At 39.5% G+C, this 18614-nt stretch overlaps 1 protein-coding gene across 3 annotated transcripts in view; it reads left to right on the forward strand.

Annotated features, from left to right (window-relative positions):
- amx (TM2 domain-containing protein 3 almondex) overlaps positions 1-18614 on the forward strand; it is a 98123-nt gene that overhangs the window by 17785 nt on the left and 61724 nt on the right. For all 3 annotated transcript variants that reach the window (XR_016547217.1, XR_016547218.1, XM_090378443.1), the window contains exon 2: positions 2396-2748. Coding sequence is in view for 1 of the 3 variants with exons in the window: in XM_090378443.1 (XP_090234569.1) it covers positions 2396-2748 (353 nt within the window). In the remaining 2 variants the exon portion in view is untranslated. The remainder of the gene's footprint in view (positions 1-2395; positions 2749-18614) is intronic.

Genomic DNA, 18614 nt, shown 5'->3' on the forward strand with positions numbered 1-18614 from the left:
AGGTTTCTCCTTATTATTGTGTTTCCCTGTGAACAGCAATTCGTGTTTTGCGCCGGGTGAACAACTCCTGCGCGAATTTGGCTAGTGCCTTGTACTCTTCGCATGAATCTAGTAGGTGCGACTCGAGATGTCTTGGGAAGTATGTGGTTGCTGTCATAAGTCTGCAGTGTAGGTCTTCTTAGTTGGTACATTCATACATTATGTGTGTCCAGGTTTCTGGCTCCCCACAAGAGCAACGTGGGTCCTCTAGGATTCTGAAAGATGCTAATTTCGCGTTGAACGCTCCGTGGCCTGTCAGCAAATAGGTTGTGAAGAGACCGGGTTGAAACCAGGGTGGGGGCTTGGGGTACACCCTGTCTATGGTGGGCAGAAATTTCTTTGTAATTTCACCTTTGGTTGTGGCAGTCCATCGATCCTGCCATACCTGCTGTAAGTGCCTTTGTAGTCTGATTTTTTCTTCTTTCTGATTTGCAGCTGTGTTTACTGTAAAGCCAAGGAAGGTGCAGGGTTGTCCTTTTGCAATGCTGTGAGTGATGCCGCAGCGAAAAGCCTCTGAGTCCAGAGGAAGGGCCCCCGTTAATACCTGTAGGGCGGGAGTGCTAGTGGTACAACAGGCACGGGTGATTGTTAGCAGTACTGTCCTTTGAGTGGCGTCCAGTGTCCATCGATTTACGGCGGTTACGGCTTTTTGAAACCAGGCTGGAGAGGCGTAGGTTATTGCTGGTAGGAAGGTTGTCTTATAATACAGTGACAGGGTGCGTTTGTTGAGCCCCCAATCTCGTCTTGTGATTCTGGCCACAAGTGCAGAGTATTTCTTAATCTTTGCTCTGATGTATGTCAGATGGTGCTGGAATGGCAGTTTAGCATCAAGTATAAGGCCGAGGTGTTTTAGTTGGTCCACTAGTTTGATAGTCTTATTTTCCACTTTGATTTGTGGTGGCCTGCATAGGTCTAGTGTTCCTTTGAGCAAAATCGAGGAAGTTTTGGTCGGTGATATCTTCAGTAGATGAGTCTGTGTCCACTCCTGAAGTATCCTCAGGGCCTGGTTCGCCTTGTACTCCAGTTGGGCTCTGCTGTCTGCAGCGACCGTCAAGATTAAGTCATCAGCGAAGGCCTGGGAGTGGACTTCGCCCAGGTCCATGGCCAGGAACTCATCAAGAATCATGTTCCATAGGAGCGGGCCAAGAACAGAGCCCTGGGGGCAGCCCATGTGAACAGGTTGATCTAGTTTTTCATAAGGTGCGATGACGCTTATTATCCTCTGTGAAAGATATGATTTGATAGTCTTGTAGAGGTTTTCTGGCACGTGGGCCCGCCGTAGTGTCTCGCCAGGACGCTCGGCTGCCAAATGGTGTCGAATGCCCCAGCAAAATCGATTGATATGACAAGAAAGTATTTGCTGCCGCATGAGGTTGCGGAGCTTAGTAGATTTCTTAGGGCTTCCACAGTAGATGATTGTGGTTTAAAGCCAAATTGGGTTGCCATGTCAAGTCCAGCTGTTTGGTAGTGTTGGCTAATTCTTGTATATAGTAGTCTCTCAAATAGTTTACTGATAACTAACCCTAAGGTCGTGGGTTCGGATCCCGCCTCGGGCTTGGATCAGAGTAAAACGCAAAAACTTTGGGAGGTGCATTATGGCCACAGAAGCCGATGCGCCAACAACTAACAAAAAAAAAAAAAAAATTTGTTTTGCTATCTAGTTCGGGAACTAGATAGCAAAATAGCACTATCTAGTTCGGGATATATGTTGCACAGAGTCGTAAGATACTCTGTGATATGTATGTTTACCAATGGCGGCAAGTTACGAAGGTAACTTGCCGCCATTGGTAACTAGTGTCTACAGACACTAAGTATTAATTAACCTTCAAAATCACGCTATCTAAATTCAAAATAAACCAATGAGCTTGACTAGGTCTATAAGCTACTTATAGAAAATAATTTAATATAACAATTAAGTCGATAAAATGGCTAAATATAAATGAAAACTTTGCGTTCGTCGGAGCTGCAAAAACTTGTAAAACACGTGGATTGGATACCCTTACCGATAGATGATAGTGTAATTATCCACTTTGCCAAATGTGTGAAAGATTAGTTTGAGGAATGCAAGTAATACTTCAAGCTTCTACTCTGTTTCCCCAATCTCTAGATCTCATTTCCATTGAATATCTATCGAGAACTTCCTTGTGTAACTTTTCGACACCTTGATGACTTCATGCCAAATGGTGGAGCAGTGATTTGGACAAACAGCAGTCCAACACACTGTTAGCATATGGTCCTCATAATGTGGCCAGATGGTGTCTGTTCAGTGTAGTATAATTATTTTAATATTTGAATTTATAAACAATGCATGTTAAAATGATATCAGCACATCTAATAGTTGATGTCTTATTCCTAGAAACTGCTTTGTTGCCTAGTTCAACCTCTCATGCCTTGCGTCACTCAGCCAGTAGAAGACATATGCTAGCTCAGGAAGATGGAGGTGACTCTGCAAGTGGTAGTACCAGTGCTTTTACTTATGAATCTTTGGTGACCTACCTTGCTGAAAGTAAACCTAGTCCCCAAGTGGAAAGTAACCTAACTAGCCCTCCTCCAGTGATAACAGATGTCAGTACATTTGATAGTTGCTCAAAAGATACAATGTGTGAACAGTTGGGTGGCGACTGTATTGATTGTCAGTTTAATCGCTCTTGTGTATATGGAGAAATGGTAACAGTGCAATGTGCAGCCAAAGATGAGATTCAGTGTCAGGTATAGTTTTGAACATTGTGTTTTTCCCCCATTCAATTTTTTTAGTTTTTGCCATTTTACTCTTTCTGAAAGATTTCAGTATAACAAAAAATTTAGTAGTGTATGTTAACTTTATTAATTTTCCACAAGTCATATTCAGCAAATTATTTCATTTATCTATTGGTCTCTGTATTGAAAATTTATTCTTTACCACAAAATACTTGGTCAACTTGTATTCCTGTGACCTTATTTAAATTTTTATAGCTCATTATTTCATGCTAGTGCTATCATCTGATTTATTGCAGGCATATATTAACTGAAATTAAATTATTTTAAATTAGATAGTTGCACATATTGCTCCATGTAACTGGTATTTAATTCTGTAGTAGCTGACAGATGAAAACGAAGCCGTCTTGAATATCAGAAGACAACTAGGCATTTTGAGGGTTTCCTCAGTAGCATAGAGAGAGAGAGAGAGAGAGAGAGAGAGAGAGAGAGAAACTGGGAATGGCAGCCACATTGGAAACTGAATCAGTTCTTGGTATACACTCTTTGACCATGCATAGATGGGCACTCCAACATGGACCTCATTGACTAGGAGACTGATTTACTTGTGTTTTTCTCCTCAGGAGTTTCTGATTGGAATCTATTCAGCTTGGATGGGTTGTGACATTTTCTCAGAAATGAGACAAAGAACAGCAAATTTATTTTCTTTGGAGGAAAGCTTACTATGTTCTGTTGATCAAATATTTTTTTGGAATGTTGGTTGCACAAATGACTTGAACTGCCCCAGTTGATATTGAGTGTGTGTCTGTTGGATGCTACAATATGGTTCTTCTGCAAACAGGCACTTTGCCATAGGACACACAGCTCAGTAGTTCAACTTGTATTTATTGATGTTATCAGCTAAAAGTTTTTTCCAGCTTTGGCAGATGATGCATTGCAGGAACTCCATGAACATTCATTCATCTGTCTGCGATAGAAGAGAACTCTTCTTTAGCAAAGTGGCAGTGGATGTAAAATGGGATGGGATAATGTATCGTGAAGATTTTTATTGTTGACCAGATATGTATGAGAAAGCACCTAACTTTTAAAAATATTAATCCAAATGATTGTGTTGAGGCGTTTTTGTTCAAGTACTTGGGATTGTTTGATTAAGAAAAACCTTTGAACAACCTGCATTTCTGTATCTGCCCAAACCAAGGATCCTGATGTTGTTAAAGCTAATCTAGTGATCAGGGCTGTGAAATGTGGTGTTGTCTGATTATTAGGTTTCTGTGCTGTTCAGCAAGTTGTGAGTAGTCTTTTTGACTATGGTTTTGAAATTGGGAAATCGTGAGAAGAATGCTTTTGTGTTGTACATCTTGGCTATTCATGCTATTTTATGGCTAAGACTTGGAATGAAGAGAATAGGAATCATTAGTGAATGCTGGGTTGCTTTGGAGGTTTTCAAAATGCTATCCGAGTTTCTGAATGGTTTGAAAAAAATGGTTTTGAAAACATTTGGAAATCATCTTATAATGTGCTAGCAAAATTTGTGATACCTTGAGAAGAGAAGTTCAGTCTGCAGAGGGTCATCATGGCAAGTGTGTAAAGTCCTGAGTGTAAATCCATGTACAGTGCCAGTTTTTTGTGGATGATGGGATGTGAAATTCAGTAGTTTACCTGTGTCTGTTCAATAGTTTACTTGTGTTCAACCTGACATTTTCTTGTAAAATAACATTAAGACATTTGAAAACTTGCCTGAGTATGAAAATTTTATTTGAGAAGTCTGGTAACAGGTTGCTTTTCAACATAGGCCCCTTTTAAGTCAATACACCTTTCCCACCACTGCTGCAGTGTTGATTACAGCTGTGAAGATAGTTTTCTCTTGGGTCTCTAGGGACGTATCCGCTGCAGCAGTGGTGTCAGTGTCATTGGAAAAATGGATGTCAGCCAGGTATTTTTTTCAAATGAGGAAATAGGTGCTAGATCTGATGAATATAGTAGAGGATCCAACATTTCAAACCCACACTTATGCAGTGCAGGTCATGGCAGTAACAGACTTGTCAGCAGGCTCTTTGTCCTGACAAAACTTTTTTCTGAGTTTGCCTCATGTTTGTCTTTGTTGTTTTCATGAAAATTTTTCACAAGGTCTGTGTAATATGCCTCTGTGATTGTTTGGCCTTTCTGAAGGTAATCCATAACAACACTCCATCAACATCCCAAAAAAAATGTTGCCATCACCTTGCCAGCAGAAGGAATCAACTCTGCTTAAACTGTTCCTTTGTCTGGCTGAAAGTGATAGACCCATGTCTCATTGAAAATCAAACAAACTTTACAAATTTTCGAAGGAAATTTGCTGGATCTGCTGAAAATGATGCAAATGTTCACTTGACTTTACAACTCTTGTGTGCTTTTGATCTGCTGTCAACAACTTTTGGAACCCATCATGCTGACACCTTTTTAATAGCAAGAACCTCTTATGTGGTATACACATTCAGATGAGATGCACAAGACACTGGCAGTGTATTGACTGTCGGTCATCACCAGATCATGTATACTGTTAACAAATTCTTGAGTGATGGGTATTGCAAATCTTCCACATCATGAGTCATCTTCCAGGCCCTCCCATCCTCCCTTGTTTAAATTCTGCTATCCACTTCTTAACCATTGAGTAGGGAGCAGCAACATCCCCCAATGTTGCAACCATTTCCTCATGAATTGCCTTTGGCATTAGTCCCTTTTTTCCTAAATATTGTATGACTGCATGGTGACTGATTTTGCTCATCTTTCCTTATTTGCACAAATTTGTTAACTTCAGGACCTATAATTAAAAAAAGATGTTATTGCAACTGCATGAAACTTGGTTGGTTATTATTTGAAGTCATCATCATCAGCCATTCTCAATCCACTGCAGGACAAAGGTCTCCAGCAACTTTTCAGTTCCTTCTGTTTTGTGTAATTGCCATCTGTTTACTGCCCACAAACTCTCGAAGGTGGACATCTGTCCATCTGGAAGCCAGTAATGGAGATGGACATCTGTCCATCTCCATTACTGGCGGAGGCATCTCCCTAGCCAGGTGGGAAGGAGCAGTAGTGCGTAGCACACGCTTCTTGATTAGACCGGAGTTCGAGCCCGTCACCACCAAATATGGAGGATGCGGAAAGGTCAGGGAATGACCACCGCACATCCCCGGAGCAATATGGCCTTAGTTGCTAATGCTCCTAAAAAAAAACCAAATAACTGGCAAACCATTATTGGCTTCCAGGTTTTATTTTAGTTCCTTTTGGGTATCATTCTGTTATTTTCTTAGTATATGTCATCATGTCTTTGAACTGTGTCCTGCACAAGTACGTTTTAGTTCTTTGGTTTTGATAAGAATGTCCTTTACTTGAGTTTGTTGCCTAATCCATGTGTTTTTCTTCTTATCCAACAGTCTGATTCCTAATATAATTTGTTCCATTCTCTTCTGTGTAGTTTTCAGCTTTTGTTCCATTCTTTTGGTGACTGCTCAAGTTTCACCTCCATAAGTCATGGTGGGGAGTATACATTGGTTCATTATTTACTAAATTTCCTGAATGCTATCCATCTGAAATTTATTCTTCTCTTGACTTCCAGGAATTTATCATTATTATAGCTAATGACTAGTATATGAATAGTATAGCCAAGATTAGTATATGAATCCACCTTTCCAATTTTTGCTCCTTGTTCATCGTTAACCATATTTATCTTTAGTCCGAAATCCTTACTAACTCTGCATAACTGATTAAGATTTTCCTCTGTTTGGGATCATGGCTTATGATCACAGTGTCATCTGCAAATTGCCATTCACATTGACTCCTTTCTGCAACCAGTCCAATCTTCTCAAAGCTTCTTCAATGGCAGCAGTAAACAACTTTGCAGGTATTGTGTCTCCTTGTTGAACTCCTTTCTCAATTTTAAATTTGTTACTGTCTAGTCTAATAAAGGAGGTACCTTCTCATATATTTTCTTCAAAATCCTAATGTATGGGATGTCTATGCCTTGTCTTTCCAGTGCCTGAAACATTGCATTATGTTGTATGAAGTCAAATGCCTTTTCATAATCCACAAATGTCAGGCATAATGGTGTTTTATATTCCTTTACTTTCTCCATTAGCTGTGATATTATGTAAAGGTGATCCATAGTTGAGAATTGTGTCCTAAAGCCAGCTTTTGCTTTCGGTTTTTTCTCATCAAGTATTCTTTCTAATCTGTTAGTAATGACTCTTGTGAACAATTTGTAGATGTGGGACAACACGCTAATTGGTCTATAATTTCCAATTTCTGATTTATCTCCTTTCTTATGCAGCAAAATTATGATTGCATTATTCCACTCCTTAGGCGTCACACCTTTCCTAATGTATTTTGTGACATCTTGCCAGTTTCTGTGTCATGTTTCTTCCTCCTAATTTTAACAATGCTACGGTAACTTCATCTTCACCTGGGGTTTTTTGATTCTTCATTTTCTTCAATGCATGTTCTACCTCATCAGGAAGAATATCAGGTATGTTGTGTGTTGCTAATTTGTGTTCTATCTTCCCCACTGCTGGCATTACTCCTTATTGTCCTTTGCTCCTTATATAATACTTTTTAGTAGTCTTCTGATATTAGCATTAGCATTAGTAGAGGCATTTGATGCAAGAAAGCAAGCTTATGCAGCATCAGCCAAAAAAAAAAAAAAAACCCACTTCCACTTCACCCCTCTGTTCGTTCAAAATAAATGTCCAGCTGAGCCTTAAACTTATTTAGGCTATCAACCTCCACCACAAGGGATGGCAGTCTGTTCCACCAACCAACCACCCGCTGGCTAAAGGCAAATTTCCGCACGTCTATCCTACATCTGTCTTTCCTCAATTTGAATTTATGCCCTCTCAGGTGATTTTTCTGAGCTAGAGGAAGAATCCCATCAGCATTGAGCATGCTTAAACCATTCAAGGCTTTATACACCTCTATCAGATCACCTCGCTGGTGCCTAGTCTCCAGACACTGTAATTTGCAAAACTTAAGCCTTTCTTCGTAAGAGCACCCCTTTGTTCCATTCACTAATCTTGTTGCCCTTCTCTGTACTCGTTCCAGCAGCTCTACATCCTTCTTGAAATGAGGCCTCCAGACCTGTATACATTACTCTAGGTGTGGCCTGACCATTGCCTTATACAATGGAATAATCACCTCCGTATCCCTGCTGGAAAAATTCCTGTATATCATTGACAATACTCCATGAGCTACTCTTGCAGCCCGTCTGCACTGCTCAGAGAACTTCATATCTGCCTGCACAATCACCCCCAAGTCCCTTTCATTCTCTACCACTGTCAGTGTAGTACCACAGAGTTGATACGTTGCTCTGGGGTTGCGGTTTCCCATGTGTAGTACTTTACATTTGTCAATGTTAAACTTCATTTGCCACCTCTCAGCCCATCTGCTCAACCTTTCCAGATCCTGTTGCAGCAGCATAGTGTCAGTAGTGTCCTTGACAACCCTGCCAACCTTTGTATCATCTGCAAACTTGGACATTAAGCTTGATATACCATCATCAATATCATTTATAAATACAGAAAACAATAATGGACCCAACACTGAGCCCTGAGGGACTCCACTAATAACATTAGTCCACGATGAGCAGTGTCCATTGATTACCACTCTCTGTCTTCTCCCCCTCAACCACCCCTTTATCCATAGCAGCAATTTGCCTCCAATGTCACACTGCTCCAATTTGTGTAGCAGTCTTCCATGTGCAACAGTATCAAAAGCCTTTCTAAGATCCAAGTATATAATATCAAAGTTATTCCCTGCATCCAGTTCTTTTGTGACTGCATCATAGTATCCAATCAAGTTGGTCAGGCAAGACTTCCCCTTAACAAAACCATGCTGTGTCTGAGCTATAACTGAAGTCTTGTCTAAATGATTCTGCAGTGCTTCTTTAACCAGTGCCTCCATTAATTTTCCTGGAACAGAAGTTAAGCTCACAGGTCTATAATTACTTGTGTCAGCCTTTGATCCTCCTTTGTGAATTGGGGTCACATTTGCACATTTCCAGTCTATGGGTACCTCCCCTGAGTCCAAGGAAGCTCTCATAATTATGGCTAAGGGTTTGCTTACTTCCTTTGCTGCCTCCTTTAATATAACTGGATAGATCCCATCCACCCCGGGTGCCTTTCTTGTGTTTATCTTCAACAGTTTCTCCTCCACTTTACTCCCAGTTATTTCAAGATTCTGTAGCTTACTGCTAGAGTTGAATACACCTCTGGCATTCCCTTTGCTGAATAACTCCTCATGTGTGAATGTCGATGCAAAATATTCATTTAGTTTGTTAGCTACCTGAGCAGGATCATCAACAGTTGACCCATCAATATCAAGTGGACCAATCTGATTCATCCCCTTCCTTCTAGAGTTTACATAAGTAAAGAACTCTTTGCTGTTTTTCTTTGCATCCCTTGCCAAGGATTTCTCGTAATCTGCCTTCGCCTGCCTAACCTCCTTTGTAACTTGGTTGCATATCAACTTGTATCTATCATAGGCTTCTGTGTCATGTGTTAATTTGTAAGTATCCCATGCATTTTTCTTCTCTGCCATATGCCTCATTAGTTCATCTGACATCCATTTTGGCCTAAACCTTGAACAATATTTCTTAGTTGGTATGTAAAGCCTAGTAGCTTCCAAGATAAGTTCTTTGAATGCTTCCCATTTTGAATTTGCTGTTGGTAACATCATCAGTTGGTCCCACTGTATAGAATTTAAATACTGTCTCAGTCCATCGTAGTCGCCTTTACGGAAGCAATAACCCTTCCCTTTACCCCTAATGGTAGTTACCTCTTTCAGTAAATCCCACTTCAGCACACTGTGATCACTGCCACCTAGTGGTTCATTTATCTGCAGATTCTTAATGCATGAACAATCACTGCTGATAATCAAATCAAGAGTATTACTCCCTCTAGTTGCCTCCCGAACATGCTGATGTAGAAAACAATCATCCAATAAATCCACAAAAGCCCTGCTAGTGTGTGAGTAACCAGCCCCCAAATTCCAGTCAATATCTGGGAAATTAAAATCTCCCATTATAAGACTCTCTGATTTACTGGCCCACTCTATTTCCCTGTACAGTTGCTTATTATACTCATCAGAGTCATTAGGCCTATAGCACACTCCTACTCTCAATTTTGATCTCCCAATGCTTATGTCACACCAAACTGACTCAACACTGCACTGAACAGCGATGTCGACTGGCTTCACTTCCTTGGTTTTTATGTGTTTCTTAACTAATAGCATAACCCCTCCCCCCTTCCTATCCTGTCTATCCTTTCTGTAGACGTTGTACTCCCCAAATTGCAGTTCTGCATCCCTTATATCTGTGTGACACCACGTCTCTGATATCCCAACAATATCTGCCTTTGATGTTTTGAGCAATACCTCAAATTCATCAAATTTATTTACTAAACTCCTAGCATTGGTGTACACGCAAGTATACCTGCACCTGTTTCTATTCTTAGCTACCCTAACACAACCCATGTGTTTACTTGTACCGCAATGGCTCCCAGCAGTCTCTGAAATACCATGCATCTTGTTTTTCAGGCTTCTGCTCATTCTAATAGAAGCAGTGCAAGAATCTCTTTCACCTCTGCCAGTGGCTACTGTCAATCTATTGGTCTTTGTCTCCCCCCAAACTAGCAGTTTTCCGACCCACCTAACACTGCCTCGATAGCATCAGCAAATATTCTTGCACCCTTTCTATTTAAGTGTATCCCATCCCTGTAGAAGCAATCTCTCCTGTTAACAAGTACAGTCCAGGCTGAAAAAAATTCTACCCCTTGAGCCTTGCACAATCTTTCCAGGGCCGAATTGATCGACAAGGCTCTCATCATATACTCCCTCCTATCGTGTCTGGGCAGAATTGCAGACACTTTCAAATTCAACCCTAATTCTCGGCTTTTGTTCAACAGTGACCTGTACTTGTTAAGTAATTCTGCCGGTCTCCTACTCTTAATATTATTAGTGCCAACGTGTACAACTATATCACCTTTTGTGCCCTTAAAAGATGATATTCGCTCTACAACGTCATCAACCTTTGCCCCTGGCAGACATACCCTGGTCCTGTTCCACCTATCTTTTTTACAAAGCACGTTCCCCGTTTCCCTGACAATAGTCACCAACAACTACTAGTTCCTTCGGGACCAGCGCATTCTGCCTTGGGGGTTGTCTCTGTGTCACGCGATGCCCAAGTGCAAGCTCTGGCGTTGATGTGGGCAGCTGAGAGCTTGATGGGCCCCTCAATTTAGTTTCTTCGAGGGCATCCACCCTGTCCTTCAAGCTCTCATATAGGCCCACAAGAACCACAAAGATATTTGAATTATGGCTTCTCTGCTATTTATAAGTACATCATCACTATTCTTCAGATTCATTATCATTTGTCTTTATGTATTACTGCTCATGACTGCTGATTTAAGTCCTTTGAATGATTTTTTTTCCCTGAATGCTTGTTCTACTTTTTTTGTGTTAAATCTTATGTCCTCTCTGAGTCTCTTTCTAATGGCTTTGTATAACTCAGTATGCCCAATTTTGTCCTTGACATTTTTTACCTTGCTCTTCATTTGTCGTCTTTGGGACATCATGACAAGTGTTTCTTGACTAATTTTTTCTTTTTTTATTTCTTTTTACCTATAGGTTTCTTGGACTTTATTACTTTCAGAAAGTTGTATTCCTTGTCGATACCTTGGTCTTGAAAGGTCTGCAGAAGCTCAAATTTGTTCTTAAGTTCCAGTACATACTGTTTTTTTCTCCTCTTCTCTGGCGCCTCCATAGCCAGGTGGGCAGGAGCAGCAGTGCGTAGCACACGCTTCTTGATTAGACCGGGGTTCAAGCCTGTGACCACCAAATACGGAGGATGCGGAAAGGTCAGGGAATGACCACCGCATATCCGCAGAGCAGTATGGCCTTAGTTGCTAATGCTCCTAAAAACCAAATAACAATCTCCTCTGCTGTTATCTCCAAGACATTTGTATTATTTACTTGAGTCAGTTTTTTTCCTTTCTTTTCTTATATTTGTCAAGTGCATCTTACCATTCTGTGATCACTTCCAATGTTTGCCTTGTTTAGGACGATAACATCGCTCACAATATATCTTCTGTTAGTGAGGATGAAGTCAATTTCATTAGTTGTTAATACATTTGGGCTCTTCCATGTCCACTTTCTGTTTACTGTTTTCATGAAAAAAGTTTAAAAAAAAAACTTGTGGAATGTCAGTAATGTTCATTACTGACATTCCAAAATTTCCTATAGTTTCCATTTCTGTGCTGTTTTGTCTCTTTCCAACTTTAGCATTGAAGTTCCCCATTATTATTACTAGCCATATAGTGCAAGGAAACCCGAGGCTTATGCCGCACCAGCCAAAAAATAATTTCTGTGTTAACATGAGAGGGAGGGAGAGAGGGAGAGAGGGAGAGAGAGAGAGAGGGAGAGAGGGAGAGAGAGAGAGAGGGAGAGAGAGAGAGAGAGAGAGAGAGAGAGAGAGAGAGAGAGAGAGAGAGAGAGAGAGAGAGAGAGAGAGAGAGAGAGAGTGAGTGAGTGAGTGAGTGAGAGTCAGAAGTAGATGGGAATCACCAAGAAAGAAGAATGATGATATCTAGCTGAGGACCCTAGGTGTGCCAAGCCCATACTCACCAGATGTGAGCCCCTGGGGGTGATAATGATGATGTAGTGTATTTTCTGTTTGTGTAGAAGCCTCTCAATTTCTTCAACATTTCTTAAACCTCTTCATCATCATGGCTCGATGTTAGTGCATATATATCATTATAACCTTTAGTTTGTACCTCTTAGAAATCCTGAGTAGTAGTAGTCTTGACACCCTTGATGATGTACTTTTGAATTCCAAAACGTTTTTAGTATCTTTATGTATCAGAAAGCTAATTCCACCTTCACTCATTTGACTGTTTCCATTGGTGTACAGCAGATTTCCACTTGATAAACTTGATTCATTTCTTGTTGTTTCAGCCAAGCCAATGATATTTCAATTCACATTTTCTAATTCCTTTTCCAGCTGTAATATCCTATCTTTACTGATGAGCGACCTTACATTGTAATAGGCCATGTTCAGTTTCCATGCATGGCATTCTGGTCATACCCAGAGATTCTTTACACCCTCTGCTTCCACACTGGTCCTCTTGCTGTTGTAAGATGTAGAGTGAAAGCTGCTGGGGACGAAGGGCCATTTGTTTCGCAGTGTTGTCATATTTAATAAAGTGCTGGAGGTTTGATCTTTTCCTCTGCATCAGTCTCCTTGAAGAGAACCACTCTACATGTTTGTTGCCACCAAAATGACATAACAGGGCTTACCAATGAAGTGTGCATGAGTGGATTTTAGGGAGGCAGGCCAACTACACTTCTAAATCTTCTAAAATAGAAAGATACTGGATCCATCAATGTTTTAGACCAAATATCTGATAACACACAGAATGCCTGTTCCTCCTCTGAGAAGAATAATAATAAGAAGAAGAACATAAGAAGAATATTAAAAATAAAAAAAATAAGAAATTAAGTCTATAATACACAGAAAGATGGCCTACCGGCCATCTTTCTGTATATTATAGACTTAATTTCTTCCATCCAGAAATTGCATTGTGGTTTTTCTGAACAAATGTATATTTTCATTCCTATTCGCATTGCAACAATACCCCCTAGCAGCTAGTTTAGCAGTCAGTAACAAATGAGCACGAATGCTGCAATGTTATTCTATTTATTTTTACCACTGTCAGCACACGTTGACCATAGTGAAGAAATCTACAAACTTTTAAAGTTGTGATGGTACTTTTGACTTGCTACTTCTGATCCTGTATGTTCAATAAAGCACTGATGATCTAACTTTAAAACAACCTACTTAAAATGTTAATTGCAATTATTTTAATTGCAATTAAAATTGCCGTTAATTTTAATTGCCTTTATTGTGATTTTTTTGCCACATGTATATTAGTCAGTTAAAGTTTATAAAAGCAATAACCAATAGCAGTTCAATATAAGCTGAGTGGTCAGGTGTGCGGGATCATTAGTACACATGCTTTGAGTGACAGAGTTCAAGCCTGTGACTGCTAAATACGTGCTGTTTCTTGTATTCTCTCTATCTTGTGAACTCCTCTGACCGTGTGGTCATCCCAGAGTATAAACAGAAAATTTTTATTTATAATGCTTGAGGCAGAAAGTCTCTAAAAATTATCTGTCGAAGCAATATTAATGTGAACTTCAATATTCCTTCAGTACAGTTTTGTCTTTCAGTGCATCAGTGATGCACACTTAAAGATAAAAAGGAAACTTTCCAAAGACTACGAAATTGAACAACCACAGGAAAACCGAGAAACTGAATTAACATAAATTTAAAATAAATTTATTAAACTAAATAAATATGTACATAAAATACTAAAACAGATATAAAATAAAAGCATTGAAAATACAATAAAATATGGACAAAACTAATAATGTACAGTAGCTTTCTAGACAAAGTGCCTCTTCGTCAGCTTAGTCGACGAATGGTGTATTGCAGTATATATATATATATATACACACACACATTGGTTAAAACAGCAATCAACTGAGCATGATCATGCATCATGAGTCTAGTGTCAATAGAGCAGAATTATGTAAACATGAAGATCGGCAGTGCTCATCACACTGAAAAACAGTAGATTCCATAATGGAGTGCAAGTGCACACCATTATGTAATCTGTTCCTGTACAACAGGCTATTGCCTGTACGAGACATCTTTTGAATGGGGATACCACATTAGGAGACAGAACTTCACTCTCTGCAGATGATATTTGTACCGCTATCAATCTGTGTTTAATGGGGGCATGATCGTGTTCAGTGACTCTGTTTTGCCAAATACAGGGCACAGCTATGGGTGCCCCTGTTAGTCCTTTTGTGGCTAATATTGCCATGGAAAAACTTGAGAGTCAGATTTTCTTGAACTTACCTGTTCCTATAACTCTAGTGTCATTATGTTAACGATAGTTTTAGGTATTTTCATCGTAAACATCTTTGCTGCAAGTGTTTTCACTGCATAACATATGTATGCGTAAGGCAGTTTTGCCGTAAAAGATAAAATACCGAAAAATAAGAGGGACATTAAAAAGGACATAACAAAACATGAAGAATTAATAACAAAATTAAAAAGACTTTATTGAAAAAAATTAAAATACAAAATATTTGAATACATTTAAAATCTGTGTAGATTTCTAGCAATACTGCACAAATAACTGATTTTATTTTGTGGATCGTAGCTAAGCACTTGTCTTCAAAGCCTTTCGTTCATAGTATTATACATTTTTTTGCTTGTTGATTCGCCTCCTCGTTTGGCATCGGACTTTTTCTTTTTTGCTAAAATTTCTTCCTTCATTAAGAGAGGTATCGGTTTCCAAATACTAGGATGCATATTTGTAACTGAGCTTTGTATTGCATTGTGAAAGCCTTCTAAACTGTTGTTCGTTCTTCGCATATTGTCACATGTCCGTTGATAGATGTTCTATGGGAAATATGGGTCTTTGAGGCCCTTGGCCTCTTTCTCCTCCAATGTAGTGTGTTTCAAAAGAAGAAACCAACTCTTGGAGCAAATCATCGTCATCTGTCAGCTCGATGAAGCCATCAATAATGATGTTAACGTTGTAATGCATTTAATTTTCATGTTAAATTCGGTATCTGTTTGATAGCAACTTTTGTCCAATATCAACGATTTTGCAGTAAATGTTTTTTGCCATATGAAACAAACAGCTGGTTATAGTTGTATTCGGGTATATGTTAGAGAAAGCGACAATACTTCCTTTCTCAATGTCGATCATTAAGGATTCAGGATTTAATGTCGGATGTAAATTCTTCACGATATAAAAATATCTGCTGTAAGTCTGTTCAGATTTCCCTGGAAGTAAAACGAACAGACGAGGGATGCTGCTATTTCTTATCATTCTATGTAACGTATATAACTGGTAGTAAATATCTGGACTACATTTAAATGTTCCATCACATGCCCAGTCCTTATATTTCACCAAATCATCTAAGCCAGATTCTGTGCCAAATACCGAAATTCTGTCTACATAATGTTCTCTACTATCAAATAACAAAATATTTTCACCATTTTCAAGAAACTTATACTCATCAGGAATCGTGTAACCATTTCTTTTTTTTGGGGATAGGAGAAACTTGATTCTTCTTTTGCCTCCAACTTTTAATATGTGATAAATTTGATAAAGACGGCATTAGAGAACAAGCTGTTGTATCTAACTTGGCTAAAGAATTGATAATTAATGCTCTCGAAGACTGTTCTGAATTAGTAGCTGCCTCTTTTATATTTGCCATAGCTTGGTAAACTTTGGTTTTGATGGGTTGGAGGGATGACTGTGCTCACCAAAGGATTTGCAAGGTGATATGTTATAATTTTCTAGCATAGTATGCAATCTGGCTTTACACTCTCTTATTTCACACTTCCAGTAAGTTTTGTCACTGTATTTTCTATGAAGTCGATATATGTAGTTGTTATCATCCACCATTTTAAGATCACCACATCTACTCATCACTGTATAGACAATTATGACGGCTAAGATTTATATAATATAAAAATGGAGGGGGGTACTGCAAGAACTTTGTCAATGGAGAAATGAAAACTGTGTCAACCAGTTATTTTATCTTTTATTTAATTTTTTATTTTAATAATAATATTAGCATTAGCATTAGTAGAGGCATATGATGCAAGAAAGCAAGCTTATGCAGCATCAGCCAAAAAAAAACTTCCACTTCACCCCTCATTTCATTCGAAATATCTGTCCAGCTGAGCCTTAAATTTATTTAGGCTATCAACTTCCACAACAAGGGATGGAAGTCTGTTAAAACCAACTACTCGCTGGCTAAAGGCAAATTTATGCCCTCTCAGGTGACAATTCTGAGCAAGAGGAAGAATCCCATCAGCATTCAGCTTGTTCAACCTATTCATGGTCTTATACACCTCAGTCAGATCACCTCGCAGGTGCCTAGTCTCCAGACACTGTAATTTGCAAAACTTAAGCCTTTCTTCGTAAGAGCAACCCTTTGTTCCATCCACTAATCTTGTTGCCCTTTTCTGTACTCGTTCCAGCAGCTCTACATCCTTCTTTAAATGAAGCCTCCAGACCTGTATACAGTACTCTAGGTGTGGCCTGACCATTACCTTATGCAAGGGGATAATCACCTTATCCCTGCTAGAAAACTTCCTGTATATCATTGACAAATCACCATGAGCTACTCTTGCAGACCATCTGCACTGCTCAGAGAACTTTATATCTGCCTGCACAATTACCCCCAGGTCCTTTTCATTCTCTACCACTGTCAGTGTAGTACCACAGAGTTGATACGTTGCCCTGGGGTATCCCTGAGGTTGCAGCAGCATAGCATCAGTAGTGTCCTTAACAACCCTACCAACCTTTGTTATCGTCTGCAAACTTGGACATTATGCTTGATATACCATCATCAATATTATTTATAAATACAGAAAACAATATTGGACCCAACACTGAACCCTGAGGGACTCCACTAATAACATTAGTCCACGATGAGCAGTGTCCATTGATTACCACTCTCTGTCTTCTCCCCCTCAACCACCCCTTTATCCATAGCTGCAATTTGCTCCAATGCCACACTCTCCAATTTGTGCAGCAGTCTTCCATGTGCAACAGTATCAAAAGCCTTTCTAGGATCCAAGTATATAATATCAGAGTTATTCCCTGCATCTAGTTCTTTTGTGACTGCATCACAGTATCTAATCAAATTGGTCAGGCAAGAGTTCCCCTTAACAAAACCGTGCTGTGTCCGAGCTATAACTGAAGTCTTATCTAGATGATCCTGCAGTGCTTCTTTAACCAGTGCCTTCATTAATTTTCCTGGAACAGAAGTTAAACTCACAGGTCTATAATTACTTGAGTCAGCCTTTGATCCTCCTTTGTGAATTGGGGTCACATTTGCACATCTCCAGTCTATGGGTACCTCCCCTGAGTCCAAGGAAGCTCTCATAATTATGGCTAAGGGTTTGCTTACTTCCTTTGCTGCCTCCTTTAATATAATTGGATGCATCCCATCCACCCCAGGTGCCTTTCTTGTTTTTACCTTCAACAATTTCTCCTCCACTTTATTCTCAGTTATTACAAGATTATCTAGCTTACTGCCAGAGTTGAATACACCTCTGGCATTCCCCTCGCTGAATAACTCATGTGTGAATGTCGATGCAAAATGTTCATTTAGTTTGTTAGCTACTTGAGCAGGATCATCAACAGTTGACCCATCGATATCAAGTGGACCAATCTGATTCATCCCCTTCTAGAGTTTACATAAGTAAAGAACTCTTTGCTGTTTTTCTTCGCATCCCTTGCCAAGGATTTCTCGTAATCTGCCTTTGCCTGCCTAACCTCCTTTGTAAATTGGTTACAGATCAACTTGTATCTATCATAGGCTTCTGTGTCATGTGTTAAGTTATATGTATCCCATGCATTTTTCTTCTCTGCCATATGTCTTATTAGTTCATCTGACATCCATTTAGGCTTAAACCTTGGACAATATTTCTTAGTTGGTATGTAAAGTCTAGTAGCATTCCAAGAAAAGTTCTTTGAATGCTTCTCATTTTGAATTTGCTGTTGGTAACATCATCAGTTGGTCCCACTGTATAGATTTTAAATACTGTCTCAGACCATCGTAGTCGCCTTTACGAAAGCAATAACCCTTCCCTTTACCCCTGATGGTAGTTACCTCTTTGAATAAATCCCACTTCAGCACGCTGTGATCACTGCCACCTAGTGGTTCCTTTATCTGCAGATTCTTAATGCATGAAGAATCACTACTGATAATCAGATCAAGCGTATTACTCCCTCTAGTTACCTCCTGAACATGCTGAT

This window comes from Mastigoproctus giganteus, chromosome 1, assembly GCF_048544385.1.
Source record: "Mastigoproctus giganteus isolate SK-2022 chromosome 1, ASM4854438v1, whole genome shotgun sequence".
In the NCBI taxonomy this organism is placed as follows: Eukaryota; Metazoa; Arthropoda; class Arachnida; order Uropygi; family Thelyphonidae; genus Mastigoproctus; species Mastigoproctus giganteus.